The 20,942-nt window shown below is 46.2% G+C and overlaps 2 protein-coding genes across 4 annotated transcripts; both read right to left on the bottom strand.

Annotated features, from left to right (window-relative positions):
* Window positions 1-6,236: 6,236 nt before the first annotated feature.
* LOC136485948 (proteasome subunit beta type-4-like) lies at window positions 6,237-8,173 on the bottom strand. Of its 3 annotated transcripts, none has more exons than XM_066482744.1 (6): window positions 8,041-8,173; window positions 7,451-7,516; window positions 7,247-7,376; window positions 6,930-7,110; window positions 6,523-6,708; window positions 6,237-6,423 (listed from the first exon to the last, which is right to left on the bottom strand). In XM_066482744.1, the coding sequence occupies exons 2-6, from the start codon at window positions 7,467-7,469 to the stop codon at window positions 6,262-6,264; spliced, it is 678 nt and encodes a 225-aa protein (XP_066338841.1). In that variant the 5' UTR covers window positions 7,470-7,516; window positions 8,041-8,173; the 3' UTR covers window positions 6,237-6,261. The 3 variants fall into 3 exon arrangements, with proteins under 3 accessions (XP_066338841.1, XP_066338838.1, XP_066338847.1); XM_066482741.1 differs by having other exon boundaries at window positions 7,451-7,513; window positions 8,041-8,113; XM_066482750.1 differs by lacking the exon at window positions 8,041-8,173 and having other exon boundaries at window positions 7,451-7,886.
* Window positions 8,174-13,426: 5,253 nt separating this feature from the next.
* Window positions 13,427-16,488, bottom strand: LOC136534904 (calcium uniporter protein 2, mitochondrial-like). The gene is made up of 2 exons (XM_066527281.1): window positions 15,873-16,488; window positions 13,427-14,047 (listed from the first exon to the last, which is right to left on the bottom strand). The coding sequence occupies exons 1-2, from the start codon at window positions 16,362-16,364 to the stop codon at window positions 13,544-13,546; spliced, it is 996 nt and encodes a 331-aa protein (XP_066383378.1). The 5' UTR covers window positions 16,365-16,488; the 3' UTR covers window positions 13,427-13,543.
* Window positions 16,489-20,942: the final 4,454 nt, after the last annotated feature.

The following is a 20,942-nucleotide window of genomic DNA, read 5'->3' as shown; positions in this document are numbered from 1 at the left end:
ATAGTCATCCACAATCACAAGACAATAGAGATTTTCTCCCAAACTCTTGTATGTTGTTGGTCTAAATAAATCCATGTGTAGGAGTTCTAGCACTCTTGTGGTTGACATGAAAGCTTTGGTTGGATGAGTGTTTGCAACTTGCTTGCTGGCTTGACATGCACTACAAAGCTTGTCCTTCTCAAACTTCACATCCTTCAACCTTCTCACCAAATCATTCTTCATAAGCTTCTTAAGTGAGCTCATCCCAACATGAGCAAGTCTTCTATGCCATAGCAACCCAAGTGTTGTTTTCGTGAATAGGCAAGTCTTCAAATTAGCATCTTCAGAGGTGAAGTCAACTAGATATAAGTTGTTGTATCTAAATCCATTGAATATCACTTGATTGTCATCTACCTTGGATACAACAACCTCCTTCTCGGTGAACAAACATTGGAAGCCAAGATCACACAATTGCCCAACGGATAGCAAGTTGAAGCTCAATGAAGCAACATAGAGCACATTGGAGATGGAATGATCATTTGATATTGCCACTTTGCCCAATCCTTTAACCTTGCCCTTTGAATTATCTCCAAATGTTATTTTCTCTTGTCCATCTACCTCTTCATCTAGTGAGGTGAACATACGAGGATCACCGGTCATATGTTGAGTGCAACCACTATCAATCACCTAATGACTTCCACCGGTCTTGTAGTTCACCTACACACAAGAGATTCAAGCTTTAGGGATCCAAACTTGTTGAGGGCCCTTCACCTTCTCAACAAGTGACTTAGCCACCCAAATCTTCTTAGGCCTACTCTTGTTAGGGGGTCCTAAGAACATGACTTTCATCTTTCCACTAGAATCTTTTCTAAGCATGTAGTGAGCATTGAAAGCAAAGGGTCTAGCATACTTGGGCAAGGGTTGTGGCGGTGGAGTTTGACACTCATGAGCAAAGTGGCTTCTTGTCCACACTCAAAACATCTCTTTGGTTTTGGCTTTGGCTTTGATTGTTGTTGTTGAGCTTGAGCCATCTTCTTCTCTACACTTGCCACATATCCAATGCCACTTCTATACATCTTCATGACGGTGTTCATAAGTAGCTCACTTTGAAGGTGCTTGCCTCTAGCAAACTTGCTCAACCCAATCTTGAGATGCTCTTTCTCCAACTTGAGCTTCTTATTTTCTTCCTTTAGAGCATCATCTTTCTTCTCTTCCTTGAGCTTCTTGTTTTCTTCTTTTAGCTTCCTATTCTCAAGGATCAACTCTTTGTCATGATCAAAAGTTTCTAGCACAATGATGTTGTGGCTTTTCATCTCTTCTAGATCTTTCATGAGCTTCTCATTATCACTCTTGAGCTTGATATACTCATCATAGTCATTGCACTCAACCACTTGCTTGCCTTTGCTACTAGATCCATGCTCAATGCTCTCATCAATTAAATCATCACATAAAGTAGCTATATCAATCTTGACAACATAGTTAGTTGCATCATGTGGCTCATTTGGTAAAAATTCTTGAGCAATAACAAGAGTATCATGATTGATCTTAAGAGTTGTATACTCATCTTTTAGCTTATTGTGACTAGTGATGAGCTCATTGTGCACCCACTCAAGTTTATCATGTTTATCCTTAAGCTCTTTCTTAGAAAATTTGAGCTCCTTGAGTTTGGATGATATAGCATCATTAGTTTCTCTAAGCTCATCCTTAGCCTTTTCCAATGTATCACACTTAGCTAAGAGTGAATCATTTTTAGCATCAAGTTTTTCATTTGTAGCTCTACTCTTTCTAATGATCTTAGTGTATTTTCTTAGTATTTTGACAAGATCATCATATATAGGTGAATCATCATCGCTATCGCTATCATCATCACTAGCTTGCTCATCATCACTACTATCATCACTCTTAGTTACCTTGCGTTCACCCTTGGCCATAAGGCATAGGTGTGTAGAGGATGATGGTGATGGTGGCGGTGAAGATGCAAGATCAATAGCAATGGTGGCCACCTTCTCATTGTCACTCACTATCATCATTGGATGATCCACTTGATGAATCATTATCCGTGAGCCAATCACCGACAATGTAGGCCTTTCCACTCTTCTTCTTCTTGTAGAAGTCTCTCTTTTTGCCATCTCTCTTCTTGTATGGCTTGTTCTTTTTCTTCTCATCTTTATCTTCATTGCTTGAGTCATCTTTCTTGCCCTTGTTCTTGTTCTTGAACTTGTCTTTCTTGGGCTTTGTGCATTGATGAGCTAGATGGCCAAGTTCGCCACAATTGTAGCAATCCATCTCGGAGATTGGCTTTCTTCTTGAGCTAGTAAAGAACTTCTTCTTCTTGCCATCAAACTTGATGCCACTCCTGTTTAGCTTCTTTAGCATCTTGGCGGTCTTCTTCACCATGAGAGCAAGACTTTCTTCATCATCTTCTTCATCACTTGAGCTCTCATACTCAAGTCTTGCTTTGCCCTTATCTTGGCTAGCTTTGAATGCTAAGTCCTTCTCTTTCTTCTTTGTAGAGGATGAGCCATCTTGTGGCGTGATGTGCATGTACATCTCATGAGCATTGATCTTTCCCAAGATTTGTGTCGGTGTAGCGGCGGAAAGATCACCATGATGTAGCACCTTCACAATGTGCCCATATTTGTCAATGGGGAGGACACTCAAGATCTTTCTCACAACGTCGGATGGTGACATTTGAGTAAGTCCAAGCCCATTGACTTCCTCTACAAGAACATTTAAACGAGAATACATCTCATTAGCACTTTCTTTGGGAAGCATCTCAAAAGAATTTAGCTTTTTAATCACAAGATGATAGCGTTCCTCACGCTCACTCTTGGTTCCCTCATGGAGCGCACAAACATCCGACCATAGTGCATGGGCGTCTTTGTGGTTCCTTACACGGTTAAACACATCTTTGCAAAGGCCTCTAAAGATGGTGTTTCGAGCCTTTGCATTCCATTTTTCATAGTTAACTTCATCGCCTTGTAAGTTAGTTGCATCCCGAGGTTTTGGGAAGCCTTGTGAGGCGGCTCTAAGAATACCAACGTCTAGAGCTTCTAAGTACGCCTCCATGTGGATTTTCCAATATGGAAAGTCATCTCCCTCAAAGATAGGAGGAGGTCCATCCCCGTGAGACATCTTGCTCTAAGCGATTAAGCTTAAAAACGTGAGCACGAGGCTCCGATACCAATTGAAAGGATCAAGATGCCCAAGAGGGGGGTGAATTGGGCTAATTCTAAATTTTCTTGCAATAATCAAATCCTACGGATAGCCCAATTAACCCCTTGTGCCTAGAAAAGTGCTTCTATCAAACTAACTCACAAAGGACTTGCAACCTATGTTCCAAACTTACTCTAGCATGGTAATTCTATGAATGTAAAGACAAGTATTGAATTGCTCAAAGTGAATACTCAAAGTAAATGCTCAAAGTAAAGAGAGAGAGGAACGCGGCGATGTTTTGTCGAGGTATCGGAGAGTCGCCACTCCCCACTAGTCCTCGTTGGAGCACCCGCGCAAGGGTGTAGCTCCCCCTTGATCCGCGCAAGAATCAAGTGCTCTCTACGGGTTGATTCTTCGACACTCCGTCACGGCGAATCACCCAAAGCTGCTCACAACTTGAGTTGGGTCACCCACAAGCTCCGCCGGGTGATCACCAAGCTCCCAATCACCACCAAGCCATCTAGGTGATGGCGATCACCAAGAGTAACAAGCACGAACTCTCACTTGACCACACGAAGCCTAATGAGAAGATGGATGCACACTTTGCTACTCTTGATTTACTAATGAGGCTACTCTCTTGGATTCTCAAATCTCAATCTCCTCACTAGGACCTTGCTCTTCTTGGCACTCACAAACGTGTTTCTCAGCTATTGGAATGAGCAAAAGTAACTCCACACATGAGTGGAGCTTCTATTTATAAGACAGCCTGAAAAACGAACCGTTATGAGCTTCTGCGGGGTGACTGGATGCTCCGGTCATGTTGATCGGACACTCCGGTCGTTTCAACCCGCGAACCAGTGGAAATGTGTTGACCGGACGCTGGCAGGGTCCGGTCACCACTGACCGGACGCGTCCGGTCGCATGAAACCCTCACTGGATGCTTACTGGACTCGACCGGATGCTGAACCCTTAGGGTCCGGTCAGTACTGACCGGACGCGTCCGGTCACAGATTCCCTTCTCTGGAACCTTACTGGAGTCGACCGGACGCTGCCTCTCAGCGTCCGGTCGCACCGAACGCTGTCTGTTGATCAAATGAACTGACCGGACCCTGCGGCCAGCGTCCGGTCACACCGGAGCCAGCGTCCGGTCAGCATTTGACCCTCCATTCACTTCCAACTCTCGAACATATGTGAATGAAGTTTTCTCCAAAGGATCTTAGGCATTCATAGGAGCTACCTAGAGCTAGTTTAAACAAGTGTGCACCACACCTAACTCACTAGACTCATCTAGGTCAAGCTACCCGTCCATACCCCCCTTTATAGTACGGCCAAAGGAAAAATAAAGTCCTAAACTACTCTAAGTGTCTCTCCAATTCCAATCGACACTTAGAACTAGTCATCCTTAACCTTGTCGTCAATCCTTTGAAAACCGAAATGATTTCCATCGTAGGGGCATGACAACCTCGATTGCCCAATCGATCTCCATTACCATGACCTAACTTAATTGCCTCTGCAAAACACACGTTAGTCATAGTAATATTGTATTGACATTAATCACCGAAATCCAACTAGGGGGCCTAGATGCTTTCAACATGTCAAAAAGCAAAACAGATAAGCGTGCATCATGGGTTTCCACTATTTGATGTGGAAGAATTGGAGTATGTTACATTGTTTGTATTGGCATGGGTACATTGAGTAGAATCAAAGATAGCATGTATCCTCACTAAACCTAGTTGTTGATACAAGAAATGAAATTGTACAAATATCATGCATTGTACACCAAACCAACAGTACAGGTTGGATTGCATGTGTAAGTCTAAGATGTGTGATTGTTGCTCTACACGTCAAAAGAAGAAATTAGATATGTGATGGTTGTTGCATTAGACGTCAAAAGAATAAATGAGATATGTGGTGCACCGTGGTTTTTCACTGTATGACATGGGAGGATTGACATGTGTTATAATGTTGTATTAGGCCTTGTTTAGTTCGCGAATTTGGGATTTTGGGTCTACTGTAGCACCTTCGTTTTTATTTGGCAAATAGTGTCCAAACATTGACTAATTAGGCTTAAAACGTTCGTCTCGCAATTTCCCACCAAACTGTGCAATTAGTTTTTCTTTTCGTCTACATTTAATGCTCCATGCACGAGCCGCAAACATTCGATGTGACAGGTACTGTAGCAACTTTTTGGATTTTGGCCCTCAACTAAACAAGGGCTTAGTTTGTATATTGATCTAGCAGGATAAAAGATAACTACGTGTGACATCTATATCATCAATAACTTGATTGTTGATACAAGAAACAACACACAAAGAATGTACATGGAAAGGTGTGGTATTATGCTAATGACCTTCATTTTGTCATGCAAAATTTGTCATGTGTCTATTCTAGGATATGAGAAATGGTAAGAAAGCACATGTCACCATGAGTAATTTATCGTGTTATACATAATAAGTCATGGTTATCCTCAACTCCAAACATAGAATAACTATACTGGTCACTAATAATGATCATACGGTAGATGCACTTTTCCAGTACTATGAAAAGGTTCTTGGCACTAACTTCGATCGTTCTTGGCGTCGGGGGCAGCAGGAAAGGGAGAGCGAGAGAAAGAGAGAGAGAGAGAAAAGAAATGGGCCGGGCTAGCCAAAACCTAACTCGCCCTGTCGCACCAGCCCGCCTGGCGCGACAGGGCGGGTCCCATGCTCTGCCACGCCAGCTCGGGTCAATTACGGACGCCAGCATGGGTCCCCTTGTCGCGCTAGTGCATGTGGCGTGACCAAAAGGGTCACTTTATGTAATTACTTTTTTTAGCGATTAGTATTAAAATATTAATTAAAAAGGGATTAAAATTAAAAAAAAATTCCACCACAGGTCCACAAGTGATTGCTGTTCACTTCAAAAATAACACTAACACGAATCTTCCATAGAAATCAAAAGTTGCACGCAGATGCAATAAAAAAAAAGGGAAATCTACCCATACTGGTATAACATTTCAACACAGCATAATCAACAAAATATTGACACTAGAAACAGTAACCACATGATCCACATTTCACATTTGCAACAGGCTACCAAATGTTGGAATTAAATTCCCTGAATCATAAAATTAAATTCCCTGAATCATTAACAGCATGTTATACAATAAAGTGCAGAGTTGCTCTGATGTTCAGAGCAAAGGTATTGCTTCTCCCTGAGTTCAATGGCCTGATATGCAGAGAAGCCCCAGTACGTCTTCAGGGAGTACAGTGGGTGGATGGTTGGTCCTTCAGTTGTGATCCTGGCAATCTGTCATTCAACAGCTGGTTAGAGCAATCTGTAATCATATGCTGAATGTTTACATGTTCAGCAAACTAAGCACATTAACCATGATTAATGGGTTGATACCTGTAACTTGTTGATAGATGACCTGTCACGGTACAGAAGGACCAGCAAGCACTTCTCAACCAGCTTTACAGCTTCTTCAAAAGTAATATCCTCACGCCATTCAGCACGAAGTATTGGGATCGCCAGATGATTTCCAAATCCAGTAGCAACATAGTTTTCCTCAAAATGGGTACCAATCATGTTAACCTGCACAGGCCAAGAATTAGGCATAAGATGTTGACAATCCTAATTTTAAATCTCACAAAATCAATAAAAAGAACCCAAGGTTGCTAGTTAGACAATCGATATGCGACATCATACTTAGTATGGGAGTTGCCGCTGATCTGTGGCATCTTCTAGTGGCAACAGTTTCTATTCCCAAGTGCCCAGTGAAAAGTAAGATACTATCATTTGAAAGAAGAGCATACCATGCCAAGATACTTCTCATCACCCTTTGGACCCTTTTTAACTCCACCAAGTACAAGTGAATTCCAGAGAGGATCAAACTTGTTGCGTCTGTTGTACATTACTCTTGTCAAATAACTGTGGATCTCTTTGGGGCCCAAGGAGTTTCCATCATCCCACATATGTGACATATGATCAGACAAACTGAAAAGAAAGGGCCAATGAAGAGTTTCAAATATCCATAGCATTATAGAGAAAAACATGAGTTCGCATTATGAAGTTCCATATTCGCCCATTAGTTATGGAACACTTTTCTCGAACACATTAGTTAAGGACATACGTTAGTTCATCCAGATAGTGTAAAATCTCCTGGAAATCACTGAACTCTCCGCTTGCTCCAATGAGGCCATGCTTGCCAACTGCCTTAATGCGTTCCACACTCTTGTATCTCAAAGTTGACCCATACGAGGCTGCAAAAAGAAGTTAATACTAAAGTTCCCATTGTGAGAATGGTATCTGTCTGTGCAGATGAACCGGGACTAACCTCCAGTGTCACATGCCATGATGACACCATCCTTGTATTTCAAGGCATATCACATACGGATACCTACTGATGTGAAACAATGACCGGAGTATGTGAATGGATAGGCTTATCAAAAGCAATGCACAACAATAGAATCAAAGAAGAGTTGAATAGAAATGCCACACGGCAAGGAAACTTGGACAGTAGTAGAGGTGTTCTGAAAATAACAAGCACACAATTCATGCCAGTCATATTGCCCTCACAGAAAACGTTAGAAACAAAGGCAATAACCAGGATACTGTTCACAGCTAATACTTGTAACAGTAACAGATATAGTATCGCCAATAAGCTAAAAAATTGTAAATGTGTATATACTAGGTCAATGTGCAGTAGTATAATCCAGCTTAGAAACATTGAACAGTATAGAATGACAATCACTTAAAAAAACTAGCCCATTGTTGCAATGGTATGATCACACAGCAAATTAACTTATTAAGCTTAAACAGAAAACGCAAGGGGCTGGCAATAGATAGAATAGAACATTCATAACCAGAACTCCAGCAGTAAAGAAAAAACATATTGTGGGAAAGTACAAAAGCTCAAGATCTTACATGGTCAAGGTGCGCTGGCAGTTGACATCCTGCATAAATAAAGATGAGTTAAATGCACCAGAGGTCCATTAACTTATGAGCAGGTTTCATTTAGGTCCATCAACTATGAAAATGGATTTTTAGCTCCATAAACTTTATATGTCATATCAACTAGGTCCATATGTCTTCGCCTGGACTTCTCATGCTGACGTGGCTGGCCGCCATCTAAAGCAGCTCCAGACAATGCATTTCGCCAAACAGGTTGTGGGCGAGCGCCACTGCCTTCGGTGCCGACACCGGATCACCACTCCTGCGATCAGGGCGCTAGCCATGACGGTGCCGGGCGAGGCCAGCGCGGCGTGCCAGGTGCGCCATGAGCGGGCGGAGCGAGCACAGCATGAGCGCCACGAAGGCGGCCTCCGACGCGAGGATGTAGACCGAGAGCGCGGCGCCGACGAACACGCGGAGCTGGAGGAAGGCCGCGCGGCAAGGAGCCGGCGGCGGGACGGCAAGCTCCAGCAGCGGCACAAAGCCGGCGCGGGCGTACCAGTACTACGAGGAGCCGCGCCTCGCCATGGACGGCGCGGAGAACCTGCTGTTCGCCTGTTCCGGAAGGCGGCGGCGTACGTCGCGTCGCTATCGTGGCTTGAGGACGCGGACACCGCCTGCGTGCTCTCGTCGGCCGCCAAGTGCAATGACTTCGCGCTGCAGCTGGGGCGGGGCCACACCGTGCGGGATGCATTCCTCGGCGGCCTGGAACTTGAGCCAGTCACCGAGGGAGATATGGTGATGCAGTGCCTGGACACCATATGCAGCAGCAGCACTGGCGTCGTCAAGACATTCGAGAGCGCGCTGTACGAGTCTCATGGCTACTCGCGACTACAACGAGCCCCTCCAAGTGCGGCACCGTGGTCCTTCTACCGGTCCAGCATCGCCGAGTTCGTAGCCACGTTCATCTTCCTCTACGTGTCCGTATGTGGCTCCGTGCTCACGGTGATGGGCATCAGCAAGTCCCCCTCCAAGTGCGGCACCGTGGGCATCCAGCAGGGCATCGCATGAGCGTTCGGCCGGTGGCATGATCTTCGCGCAGCATCTGCACGGGCACGTGCTCCGCGAGGACGATGGGCACGTCAACCGCGCGTGTCCGCCGAGGGCCACGGCGAGCCTCCCACGCACGTTCGCTGGCGCCCACGGCCACACTCCCACGGCGCGGAAGTCGAGCTCGAGGCCGACCAGGAGCAGGAAGAGCAGCAGGCTGAGGGCGGACACAGTGTCGAGCGCCGCGGTAGCTACTCTGCCTGCTCGTCACGCCCACAGCATGTTTAACGAAATGCATTGCACATGCTTTACATAGACAAATCAGCAAGCCACGTCGGTATGAGAACTCCATGCGGAGGCATATGGATCGACGTACAAAGTCTATAGACCTAAAAATCCACTTTCATAGTTGATGGACCTAAGTGAAACCTTATTATAAGTTAATGGATCTTTAGTGCATTTAACTGAATAAAGATAGTAAACATATCGGTATGATCGACAGCATAATTGAAGACACAAATCATCACCAGTGCTAGCGCAACAAGAGCACCTGAGTCCAAAAAAATTATTGTAGGCTGAGGGGCTCCCCTGAAATACAGGTAAAACTAAAATTTTCTAACAATGTTTCTTGGGCAAATAAAATTAATCAAGGGCAACCGATGCTAACGAAAGTAGACATCCTTTGCTCTCCCACAGATGTATCTAGTGGCATGAAAATGTTTTCAATCAAGATTCTAATCTGTCATGGAGCAGAAACAGAGCTCCCTCAGAATCTACGTGCGCGTTCTCCACAACGTGCTACAGTGATGTTCTCGACAAGAAGGAAAAGGCGCGCTCCAGAATAAACACAGGAGGAGGGATGCAGGGGTGGGGGAGTACCATGGAGCTGGAGGGCTGGACGAGGAGTTCCTTCTTGTGATTGAGCTTCTCCACCTCCGGCGGCGGATTCAGCACGTCGATGTCGTTCTGCGCCTCTGCGGCACCTGCAACACCACCACTTGCAAAACCACACCGATCAGAACCCAAAATCTGACCAAGAAAAAAAGAAGAGCAAGGGACCGGAAGTATTCTGTCGGAATGGGTCGCTGTGCGTACAATGGTGGCAGGCTAGTGTTCGCTCCGCCGGCTCCACTTTGAAGGAGAGGATCTCCGGCGAAGGAAGCGGCGGCAGGGCGTCCGAACTCGGGAGGCAGAGCAGAGGGTTGCGGTGGTGCTTGTAGCGGAGGGTGAAGCGATCTGCAATATGGACTCGGATCTAGAGAAGGTAGGGCCTTGTTTAGTTACCCTCAAAATTCCAAGTTTTTTCATTCTCTCTTCATCACATCAATTTTTAGCCGCTTGCATGGAGTTTTAAATGTAGGTAAAAAAAATAACTAATTGTACAGTTTAGTTCGAAATCACGAGATGAATCAGTGCTACTATTTATCGGGTTGAAATTATTCGCAATCTAAACGAGGCCTAGGAAGAGGAGGAGAAATTCGGAATTGGAAAAGCAAAACTTGCAGTCTTGCAGAGGAAGACCAAGCAGAAACGGCGGAGGAATCGGAACGAATTCAGAATTCAGAGTCTGTACCTTTTTTTTTTAATTCACACAAAGTCTGTACCCGACATACGGAGTACGTGGGCTGGGCTTGGCCTGACGCCTGAGCTTGATGGGCTCCCCGCACGACTGCACAAGACGCGGCATGCCCCCTTGGGATGGTCCTGTGCCGTCCAAATAGGACCAAATGGCACCAGGCCGCCAACCAGTGCTTGATAGTCCGCGCGGCCGACGGCGTATCCGCTACCGCCATGGTCCTTGACGAGTGAGCGACTCCACGATCGACCTACTGAGCTGAGACAACAAGCACATATTCGAGCTGTGGTGCGCTTAGCAGCCTGGGAACGGAAACATGGCCCACGTTTCCGTTCTCATGTTTCATGTTCACGAACGTCTACGTTCCGGAAACGCGAATGTTTCTGTTCCTACGTTATAAAATGATATTCATGTTTCCGTTCTCGTTCCGGGAACGGGGCGGAAACGGGAACATGACTGCTAAGGTGCTAAGGTCGTGCGTGAACGATATCGTGGACGGCCAGACCCAGGCTGCGTGGTCCAAAGCGCGAGTGTATTGACGGTCGCCGCTTTGCTAGCTTTTGACTGATCGACAGCATGCATGCGTCAAGGGTGAATGAAGTCTTGCTTGCATCTCATGTGCATGCATGCTTTGCACGGTCAGTCATGCCGTTGGAGAACACGGCACCGTCCATCACGTTTCGATATTACATAAAAAATAACCAATACCGACTCAGCGGTGCACCTTAGATGGCCTTGCGTCTTCGCGGCTGCCTGGGCAAACCCTTTTCGGCCGTCCGCGAAGAGTGCGTCCAATGCTTCGGCGTTGGACGCAGTCAGGTTCCCGTTGAAGATCATATCAAAGGCCTCCAGTTCCGACGCGGATGGCGCTGATAGACCCTTGGTGTAGCCCATACGCTGCATGATTAGGACCTCACGTCGCCAACCGCCTGCTTTGCCAAGGCAACACCGCCTTCGCAGACGGCTGCTTGGGCGGCTCACGAATCAGCGGGGAGTCCCTCATGCGCACCACTTTCTCGGTGAAGTTGTGAAGTGCGTGCATAAGTTTTCAGCGCATTTCTCTTCTTTTCTTCCACCTCAACATAAATCTGATACGACATCTTTTACAACCCATTTACATCATCTTGTTTATTGCTCTAAAGTATAGTCGACGATGATTCTTCAGGGGAAGCAAATCGTTTGCAATAGAGACTTGCGACGTGCTTGGTTCTGCAGGGCAAGGCTGCATTCGCCTCGCCTGCCTCACACGGCACCGAGGTGAGGTGCTCATCAGGGCAAGAGTGTCAATTAGCTCACCTAAGCCAACAAGAAAAAAAAATTATCCACACAAAAACTGAGGTGAGCTAGGTACACATCCAGACACCTTGTTTCGCTCTGATTCCTAGCTTGGCGAGGTGATACATTGCTCGGCAAAGAATCAAGCATACTCTTATCCTTCTTCGTTCACAAGAGCCATGGACTCATGGGGCTGCTCTGCTCCACTCCACCTCCCCCAGGCAAATTCTGGCGAGCTGCAGCCTGCAGCAGAGCCGTGAGTCGGTGGGTTGTCGAGGCCTTGAGGAGGGAATTGGGGAGTATACTGTGCTACACACGGTTCGCGCGCGCAAACGTGCGATGCGACATGTCGCCGGCCGGGACGTGGCGCTGAGCCAGCGCCCAACCGCACGTACGCCGCGCCCCGTCGGCGATTTCTACTGACGGATCCCGTGGGGCGGGTGGGTGCAAGGAGCTGGTCTTTCTTCCGAGTTTCGGATAGCGACCCTTTCCTCTGGCGTAACGGGCACGGCAAGCGTCGCGAATCACGAAAGACAAGTTAGCGGCCGCATTTTCTCTGTCCCAGCCCAGTCATGCAGCTGAAACGGGCGAGAGCGAGCGAACGGCGGGGCCGGTCACGAGCGAAAGGTGGCGAGAGCGGCGGCACCAGGCTTTCCAGGGGAAGGCACGGCCAGACGGGAAAACGGGCAGGAGCGGCCGAGCGGGGGATCGCTTTTCGGTGGCGAGCCCTGTTTTCGGGCAGCCGTCGCCGATGCCTTTCGGTTCGGTTGTGACGGAAAGGACCAAGTTGAGGCGGCGGCTAGGCGAGCACGCCATCAGGTGAAAACAAAAAGGATGGCTGGCACGATTTGGGATTTTGTATGGGACACCATGCGGCATGCGCCGGTGTTCACGTTATCTCTAGTAGTACTAGAAAATTTGCACACCCATCACATCCCTGGAGGCCTGGACAACAAAACGTCATCTGCACTTACGGTAACGCGGTAAGTAGTGATGACGCCGTTCCAACAAAACGTCATCCCTGGAGCCCTGAACTCAGCCTGATCGGATAGGCTTACACGATCGTATGGATTATAAGCTGGAACAATATTTTTCTCTTACACTAAACCAGCCAAACCAGTCAGCAGTAAATAATCCACGATCGTTTACGATGAAACGAACAGGCTGGGTCACAATTGTTGAACTTCGAGATCATCTTTTTCCCGAGCAGCCTAGAGAATGTGTACAAAGACTATTCGATGGTGAAGCTTTGGTATTTGCCTGTTTGGTTTGCACTGTTCACTCACACTTTTTCCTTGGAAACGAAAGATCTGATGGGAGATTGGTATGTCGACCCCTACTTTCTTGCTGGAGGAAGGAGGATATTCACATCATATGCTCGCCCAACCTCACCAACGAATACTTCTGTTGTAAAAATAAAAACAAGTGCTGGTCTCTAGCCAATCCTAGCTAGATGCATTATTTGGACAGTTAGAAACCAAACAGGACATGGCTTACCCCAGGTTTTCAAGTTTAAAATCCGGCTGGTCATCACCTCAATTCAGTATGCTTTCGCATCCGCGCATCAGAAGGGTACACGAATCATCCCCATCAAATGGGCATGAAAAAAAGAAAGAAAGAATGAAACGAACGAGATCAATGGCAATGGCAGCTCTCCTGCGCCCCCGCGCTCGCGCAGGGGGTCCGGGCCTGGGCCTGAAGCGGCGCTGGCGGCACGCCGCAGGCTCTCCGGAGCTCCTCGTACCTGCTGAGGTCGAAGCCCCTGGCCCGCATCACGCGCTTCTGCTTGGCCGCGAACCGGCTCTCGAAGAAGCCCTCGAACGACGGCTCCTTCTTGGTGCGGAGGAAGAAGGCGTAGCCGGCCATGAAGTACATGGACGTCACGTAGAAGCAGATGGGCTCCATCACGTCCCACGACAGCTCCCAGAAGGTGAGCCGCATGAACCCGGCCGTCTGGACCACCAGGTACGCCAGCCCGCACCACAGCTCCCGCCGCACCTGCGCCGCCGACGCGCGGTCGATGTCCGCCTTCTGCGCCTCCATGGCCTTCAGCTCCTCCTCCCTTGCGGGGTCGCAGCTCTCCGCGGTGACGGGCAGCGCTTGCCGCACGGGAATGGCATTCTCGATTGCCTTAACGACCTGCGGTTGTCATCAGAGACAAGACAAAACGTTCCCACGATTTACTTGGCTGCTCTTCTTTTTCAAGGGAGATCCATCGAAAGAAAGAGCAATGCTGATAGGAGAAGACAGCATCCATGAAAGACCAAATGAAATGCAAATGCCTCAACCTTTGGATGTTATATATATGCTTATGCAGTAGTAAAAAAAAAAACAATACAAGTGCTTCAAGCTAAATGCAAATATTATTATGTTTTTGGAAGTAAGAAACTTTTTGCCTCATGGTTTGCAATAGATAAGCAGTTTGCACAAGGAAATAATGCACATGCTGACGTGGGAATGGCTTGTGCAAGGTATAAGATTGTTTAATTGGACATGGAACATGTATGGCGTGTAAAGAAAAATGCAGTTAATTACAAGAGTAAATCATATGAAAGTTTTCAAAACTGTCCTTCCTGCAACAGCCCACCACGGCACCACCACTACCATAGGGACATATTGCCAAATTGTCTGGCTGTAGCCACCAAACACAACTAGATCAATCAAGATTTTTTTTAAAAAAGGTTCAAGGTGCTTCTAGTGCTGCCTACGAATGCTATGACCCAATCTGGCTCACATGCCATGTGAAGTGTTCACCCAACTTTGTTTCGGTCACCCAAAACAAAAGAAAAGTAGATTAGCCATAACTTTTGAGCCCTGCATTATTAGTATCCTATTATTCACATGGATAGTGGCGCTAATGCATTCAGCTAGAAAAAAAGGGATTAACAATAATAAGTTAGTAACTGGAACATGGTCTGATAAACTTAGGATGTAACTCAAACAGAAAAGGTGAAAAAAAAAGCTATTTCTATCTGATGTAAAAAATAGAACTCCCATAGTTCTTTAATCAGAGGAAAGATATTTTCAAACAATGAAATTTTTGTGGTTTACTCCCCCAAAATCAGAAGATTCCCCTACGCTAAATCAAATCAAAAGTAGTATAAACTTGCAAATTAACAATTTTACCGTACAATAAACTAGCGACAAGGACAGCTCATGATAGTCTAGCTGGTGTCACGATTGCCAGAAAGAGCAAATGTACTGGGAAATAAGTTATTGGGCATATATGTATTAGCTAACTGACAGCTTTTTTTTGGGCTATATACGTAACTAATTTTTATACAAATTGAAAGGTTCATCATCATCAATTCAACCCTCCACCACTGGCATGTGATGGGGCTACATCTGTAAATTTTCTATTGAAACACTATACTTTGCCAATATATAGTTACCAAATGAAATACCAACTTCTTTTTTTTTCTCAAAATTAATGGTGCCCAGAAGAAGGCCAGGTGAATTCGCCTCATGTTCATTCATCGGAGTTAAGATTCAGATTTTTTTTTCCCAATCATGAGGTGTACCCTCTCAGATTTGGAGAGAGGGGTTAAATTTAGTTTTTTTTCTCTGGTTTTTGAGAGAAGAAAAACTCCCATCTTGGAGCGGAGTAAAATTGCCCAAACTTTGGGTGGCAACATCTCTTATTATCGTTTTAGAACAGCGCCCTTTCTTTGAATCTTTTCCTGTTGGGAAACATAGAAAAAAAACACGCGGAAAGTCTCATCAGATCTCTGTGGTTTCCAAATGAAAATCTCTACCCGGTCGCCCGGAAAGAAATTTATCAGCACACAAGAGAGAAGTAAAGAAACCAACGTGTCTTTTCTCTTTAAGACATCCTAACTGCAAAAGCAAAAGCTAGACAAGGGGAAAAAATTGAAGAGAATTCAAGCAACATTAAGCTGATGGATGGATTTGAATTGAAATGAGCAAGATAAGATAAGAAGATGGGGGCGAGAGAGAATCGTACCATATCGGGCCTGAGGAAGACGGTCTTGCCGAGCACGATGACGGATCCGGACTCGTCGAGCGCGCGCGCGACGGAGGGCCCCGCGTCCGGGCCGGCGGCGTCGCAGCAGAGGCGCAGGAAGTCGGCGTACGGCACGGCGCCGGCGCCGGACGCCCGAATCCGCGCGCGCGCCGCCTCCATCTGCGTGGCGCGCAGCACCTTGCGCGCCTCCTCCACCGTGAGGCTCGCCGCCGCGGGCAGCGCCGCGTCCGTCGGCTCCCGCCTGGCCGGCCCCGGAGCCGGCGCGGCGGGCGGGACGAGGCCGTCGAGGTTGATCCGCGGGAACGCGAAGCCGACCCCGAGGTCCCGGATCCGGTCGGCGCCCAGGGGCATGAAGCCGCGGTCGGGCGGCACGGCGGGGCGGAACGCCGGCTGCTCCTGCAGGAACCGCCGGAGCACGAACGACGACGACGCGAAGCGCTGCGCCACGGCTCTCCTCAGCACGGCCGCCATTGCTGCTGACGCTGCTGCTGCTTAATGGGCCGGTACCAAGCTACTCCGATTCGACGGGAGATGGATGGAAGAATGAACGGGCTGTAATGTAATCAATCAATGGAGGTGGGCTGCGGTGGTGGATTTGATTCGAGGGAGGTGGGGGGTTGCAGGGTATTTATACCACCCACGCCACGATGACAAGGACGCGACAGACGATAGCAGCCGTTTGCCCCGCTTGGGCGCTGTTGGCATGTGTGAAAATATTACGGATATTTTCGACCGTATTCAAGACCGAATTCGTTTAGAGAGGTTTAAATTTATCTGTATTCGAGTCTTGATATTCAACATCTGATATCATATCCGTATCCGAATACTCAAATCACATATTTATGATGTCGATATCCAATCGTATCCTATCCAGCATGGTTGACACTATCTGTATTCGAATCCGAATCCGAACAGAAATATGAAAACAAATATAATATCAATGATATTCGTTCATATCCGATCCGTTTTCATCCTAGTTGTTGGGTCCAGCTCGCGTTCCTATTCCTACCTCCAACACGGGTCCAGCCTGTTTGGTTGGCTGGTTCGTATCGTTGCTAATTCGTTTATACGAGAGAAAAGTACTGCTCACTGATTCGTATAAATAGTGTGCATGTAAGGGGCTGGCCAGCCGAACAAGCGGCCCTGCATTCCAGTCCTTTGGGAGCCAGCTCAATTTACCAATCGTTTTGGACATTAATCCACAAATTAAAAGGCACACTTAATGCGCCTCAGGAAAACATATTTCATCATAATCAACTCAATCAGTAGAACCTAATGTTTTCATATACTTATATATTTTTAAATTTTCTTTGTGGATATATTTTCTTTACTACGCCTATGATACCTTTTTTCAAAAATGTTTTCTTTGCAAACAGTTCAATTTCTATGTGGATTTCTTGTAAAATTAAAGGCTAGTACAGCTAGCTCGTACTCTTCGATTCGAAGCGTTTCAAGTATTTCATATTTATTAAAAACCGAGCTAAAAATTGTTAGGCGAATAAAGAAAATACGGAGTAAAACTATCGAGCTCACTGCGTGTTAGAACAATCTAGAAACGTGTATGGCGAGCGCGTGTGTTTGGTCGGAGTACGAGATGTATGTAGGAGTGCGTTTTGGCGAGAGGTACTTCGTAGCTTGTGGTCGAGCTGAGGCGTTTGGGAACGAGATTTTTATCATGTGTATGTCATGTTCCGTGTTGCAAGATGAAAATCTCTCGCGGGCGTCCAGCTCATGAGGTCATCGTCGTGCAAACGAGTGAACGACTCGCTCCCAGTCTCCCACGTACTACTCCTACGTTACCGTCGAACGGAACGGCGAACGCTGAGCCCAGCCCAGCCCATGATAAATCGTGCGAGGCGTGGCAAAACAAAAGTGGTGTCAATTGCGTACGTCATATATAGCACACGATAAGATGCGTATGGGGTCGGATACAAGTTTTACATCTTAAATTTGCGTCTCCACGCAAAAGGTATGGATAATTGGATCGGATCACCAGCACGAATTGAGATGTGAACGAAGTCCCTTTGCGATAAAATAAGATGCTCTTTTTTTATATAAATGATTGACGTAAAAGAGAACCCTAGCCACACACAAGAAACTTCGTGGCTCCATGATTATTGAGTGGCTTGGTTGAAGCATGTAAGCAACATTGTCCAGCTATGATAAGCACGGATCAAAGAGACAGTATACAGCGAGAATCGAGACGACTCCTGCGTTATGGCACCCACTGTGATTAAAGCCCTATTTGGATCTACTAGCAGCTAAGAGCATCTCCAAATGTTCCAAAAAGAAGTTCTTAAAACCAATGAGTTTCTTGTATTATTGCCACAAAAAAAAAAGGTGAAAGCATATTTGTTGGCTTCCTTCGTTTTCATAATCTCACTCCCAAAATATAAAAAATCAGTGTCACGTGAACATCCTACGCTCGTATCATCGTTCAATAAGCTTGATGACTAATGACGTAGTATTGATGAAAACATAATGAAATGCAAGTACGCGTCTAGTAAAATCTAAATTTTCATTAAATGTGTCATACTCCCTACTTCTCAAATTATAAGTCATTCTCACTTTTTTAGAGAGTCAAAGCATCTCAAGTTTGATCCAAACTTATATAATAAAATAATAACATTTATGATATCAAATAAATATCATTAAATTCTTCATTAATTATATTTTCATAGTATATCTATTTAATATCTTAATATCATAATCAGCATGTTTGCTAGTTGGTTTCTGGGCTGATAAGCCCGGCTGATGCTGGTTTGTTGTGAGAGGAAAATACTGTACCATGGTTGATAAGCCTTTGCTGAAACCAACAAGCAACAGGCTGAATATTTGTAAATCTCTACATGATTTTGGACAAACTTGAGACAAATTAGATGAATTAAAATATTTTATTCTAATTGTATGATTTGTTATGTATATAAGACATCAATAATATGGCTAGAGTTTTGTCATCATATATAGACTATTAAAATATATACACTAAGTAAAAAAATTATGGTTGTCCTGAGGGCATTGGCCCCTCCCCTGGCTCCGCCCTTGGTGGCAGAGAAGGTCGGCTTTCAGGGCCGGCAACTTCTTTTGACGCTAATAATTCCTACATAAAATTAGCTAGTTAACAATTAGCTAGGTTGGTCTAACAATTAGCACCGTTGCATGACGCTGGAGGTTACATGCGCGGCGTCGGTCCGATAGCCAGCGGTGTCTCTAGGAGGAGCGGAAGCTAAGAGATCATAACCCTTCAGATACCATATTGGAGGATTAACTCAACTCTATTCCCATTAATCATAAGTGGGTTTATATAGAGATTACATGGGGATACAAAGAGATATGAAAACTGAAAATAAAGAGACTACAACTCTTAATATTCTAACATATAGAAATTTAGGAAGGGGTCTAGATGGCATCGTCGTGCAAGAGTTTAGTTAATATAGTACACCACTAGTCTTGAATATATAACATGTCAGATCCACGTTAACACTGAGTTAGTATATGCCACGTCAGTGGATTGAGCGGGTCAACCCCATTTAGACTAGTGTTGAAACCCGACACAAGTTTAGAGACCCAAAAGTCCAAAAATAAAAGTTTAGAATCTAGATCGCGTCATCTTCCAAGTTTTAAAACCGTTCATACATTTTTACCCTAATTTGTTTTTTTTTTGTTTTGTTTGGGGTTGACATGGTATGTTTTACCTCATTTTTCTTGAAAATTAGGCCGTTGATATGTGGTTTGTGCCCTGATTGACAAATGCAAGTTTTAGTTGGTGATGCTGTCCTCGACGATCAAAGAAGCATTCTTTAGAGAAACTGATCTACAATATTCATCCAAATTGACGGTCAAAATTTCAAAAATTTTGGCCAACTTTATGGAAACATAAAGTATTTTATGACTGACGTGGTACTCAAAATATCAGAAAACACTTATATATTCTTGTAAAATTACTGACCTCTATTTTTATCTTGCAGCTGCCTGCGTGAATCGATTCTTTTGTGCCAGGTGCATATATGCCGGTATTGTCGTACGTACTGTAAAATGGAGTGGGAAAGATTGCAGCCTCATGTTTCCCGTCCGTGCAGTACAAACGATCTTGGAGGAATATTTTATATGTTGTGCTGACTGGCACGGCAAGCCAGAGACATCTTTCTCGTTGTCCCGTATCCATGTCTAGGGATGAGCATGGCACATGCCTGCAAGAACCTCATCGATCTGCCCCGTCAAAAAAGGCAAGCAAACTACAGAGCAGAGGCGTACAGCCGGCCTGCCGGCCGGTGTTGCCGTCTCTAGCTTTGGATTGGAATCCTGTGCGAAATACCGAATGCAGATGAGGAATGTTGAGAGGATCGGGTTGATCACATAATTGAAGCATCGTCGGCATGCATTTTGGCCTGCTTGATCTATATGTGCCTTGTATACTCCTCTTCCATGTTGATCGATATGTATATCTGAATATCTCCCATACGGCATCCAGCCTCGAAGCTTTCCGATAGAGCAGTGCAGCACTACTCTTGTAAATGTCCCGGCCATATACAGCCTTCCCTGATGCACGCCTACCTCTGCTTTCCTGATAAAGAAAAGATATCCAAATATCCGATGCATCTAGTAAGCTCTTGAGCACCTTTCTCTTGTTTAACGGCAGACCGAGCTCCAACATGCGTCCTGGAAAATCTATGCTCACACGATCGGGCTCGTGTGGGTGCCAGTCCGTGTCCACCGCCGCACGCAACTCGTCAACCCGACCGTGAGCCGATCGACCCGCGCGCGCCCGTCAACTACTCCACCGGGCAGTGCGGCACCGGCACGGCACTGCCCCGCGGCCCGACCGCGCGGGCAGGGAGGGACCGCTCACACAGTCACGCCTCACGCCTCACGCGTCCCCTGGCCGCGGAAAAGGTCCCGGACCGCGCGACGCCTTCAGCTCCCGCCGCTTGCGGTCACCGACGCCAACAAGTGTCGCGGTCGCGGCCCGTGTGCCGCGCGCCGACCCCGCGCGCGCGCGCGGGCGTGGGACACGCGGTCACCTCGCGCACTCGCATGGCATGAACCTGA

This window comes from Miscanthus floridulus, chromosome 1 (assembly GCF_019320115.1).
Source record: "Miscanthus floridulus cultivar M001 chromosome 1, ASM1932011v1, whole genome shotgun sequence".
Taxonomy (NCBI): domain Eukaryota; kingdom Viridiplantae; phylum Streptophyta; class Magnoliopsida; order Poales; family Poaceae; genus Miscanthus; species Miscanthus floridulus.
Note: the sequence above shows the minus strand (reverse complement) of the source record. Positions and strands in the feature narration are given on the sequence as shown.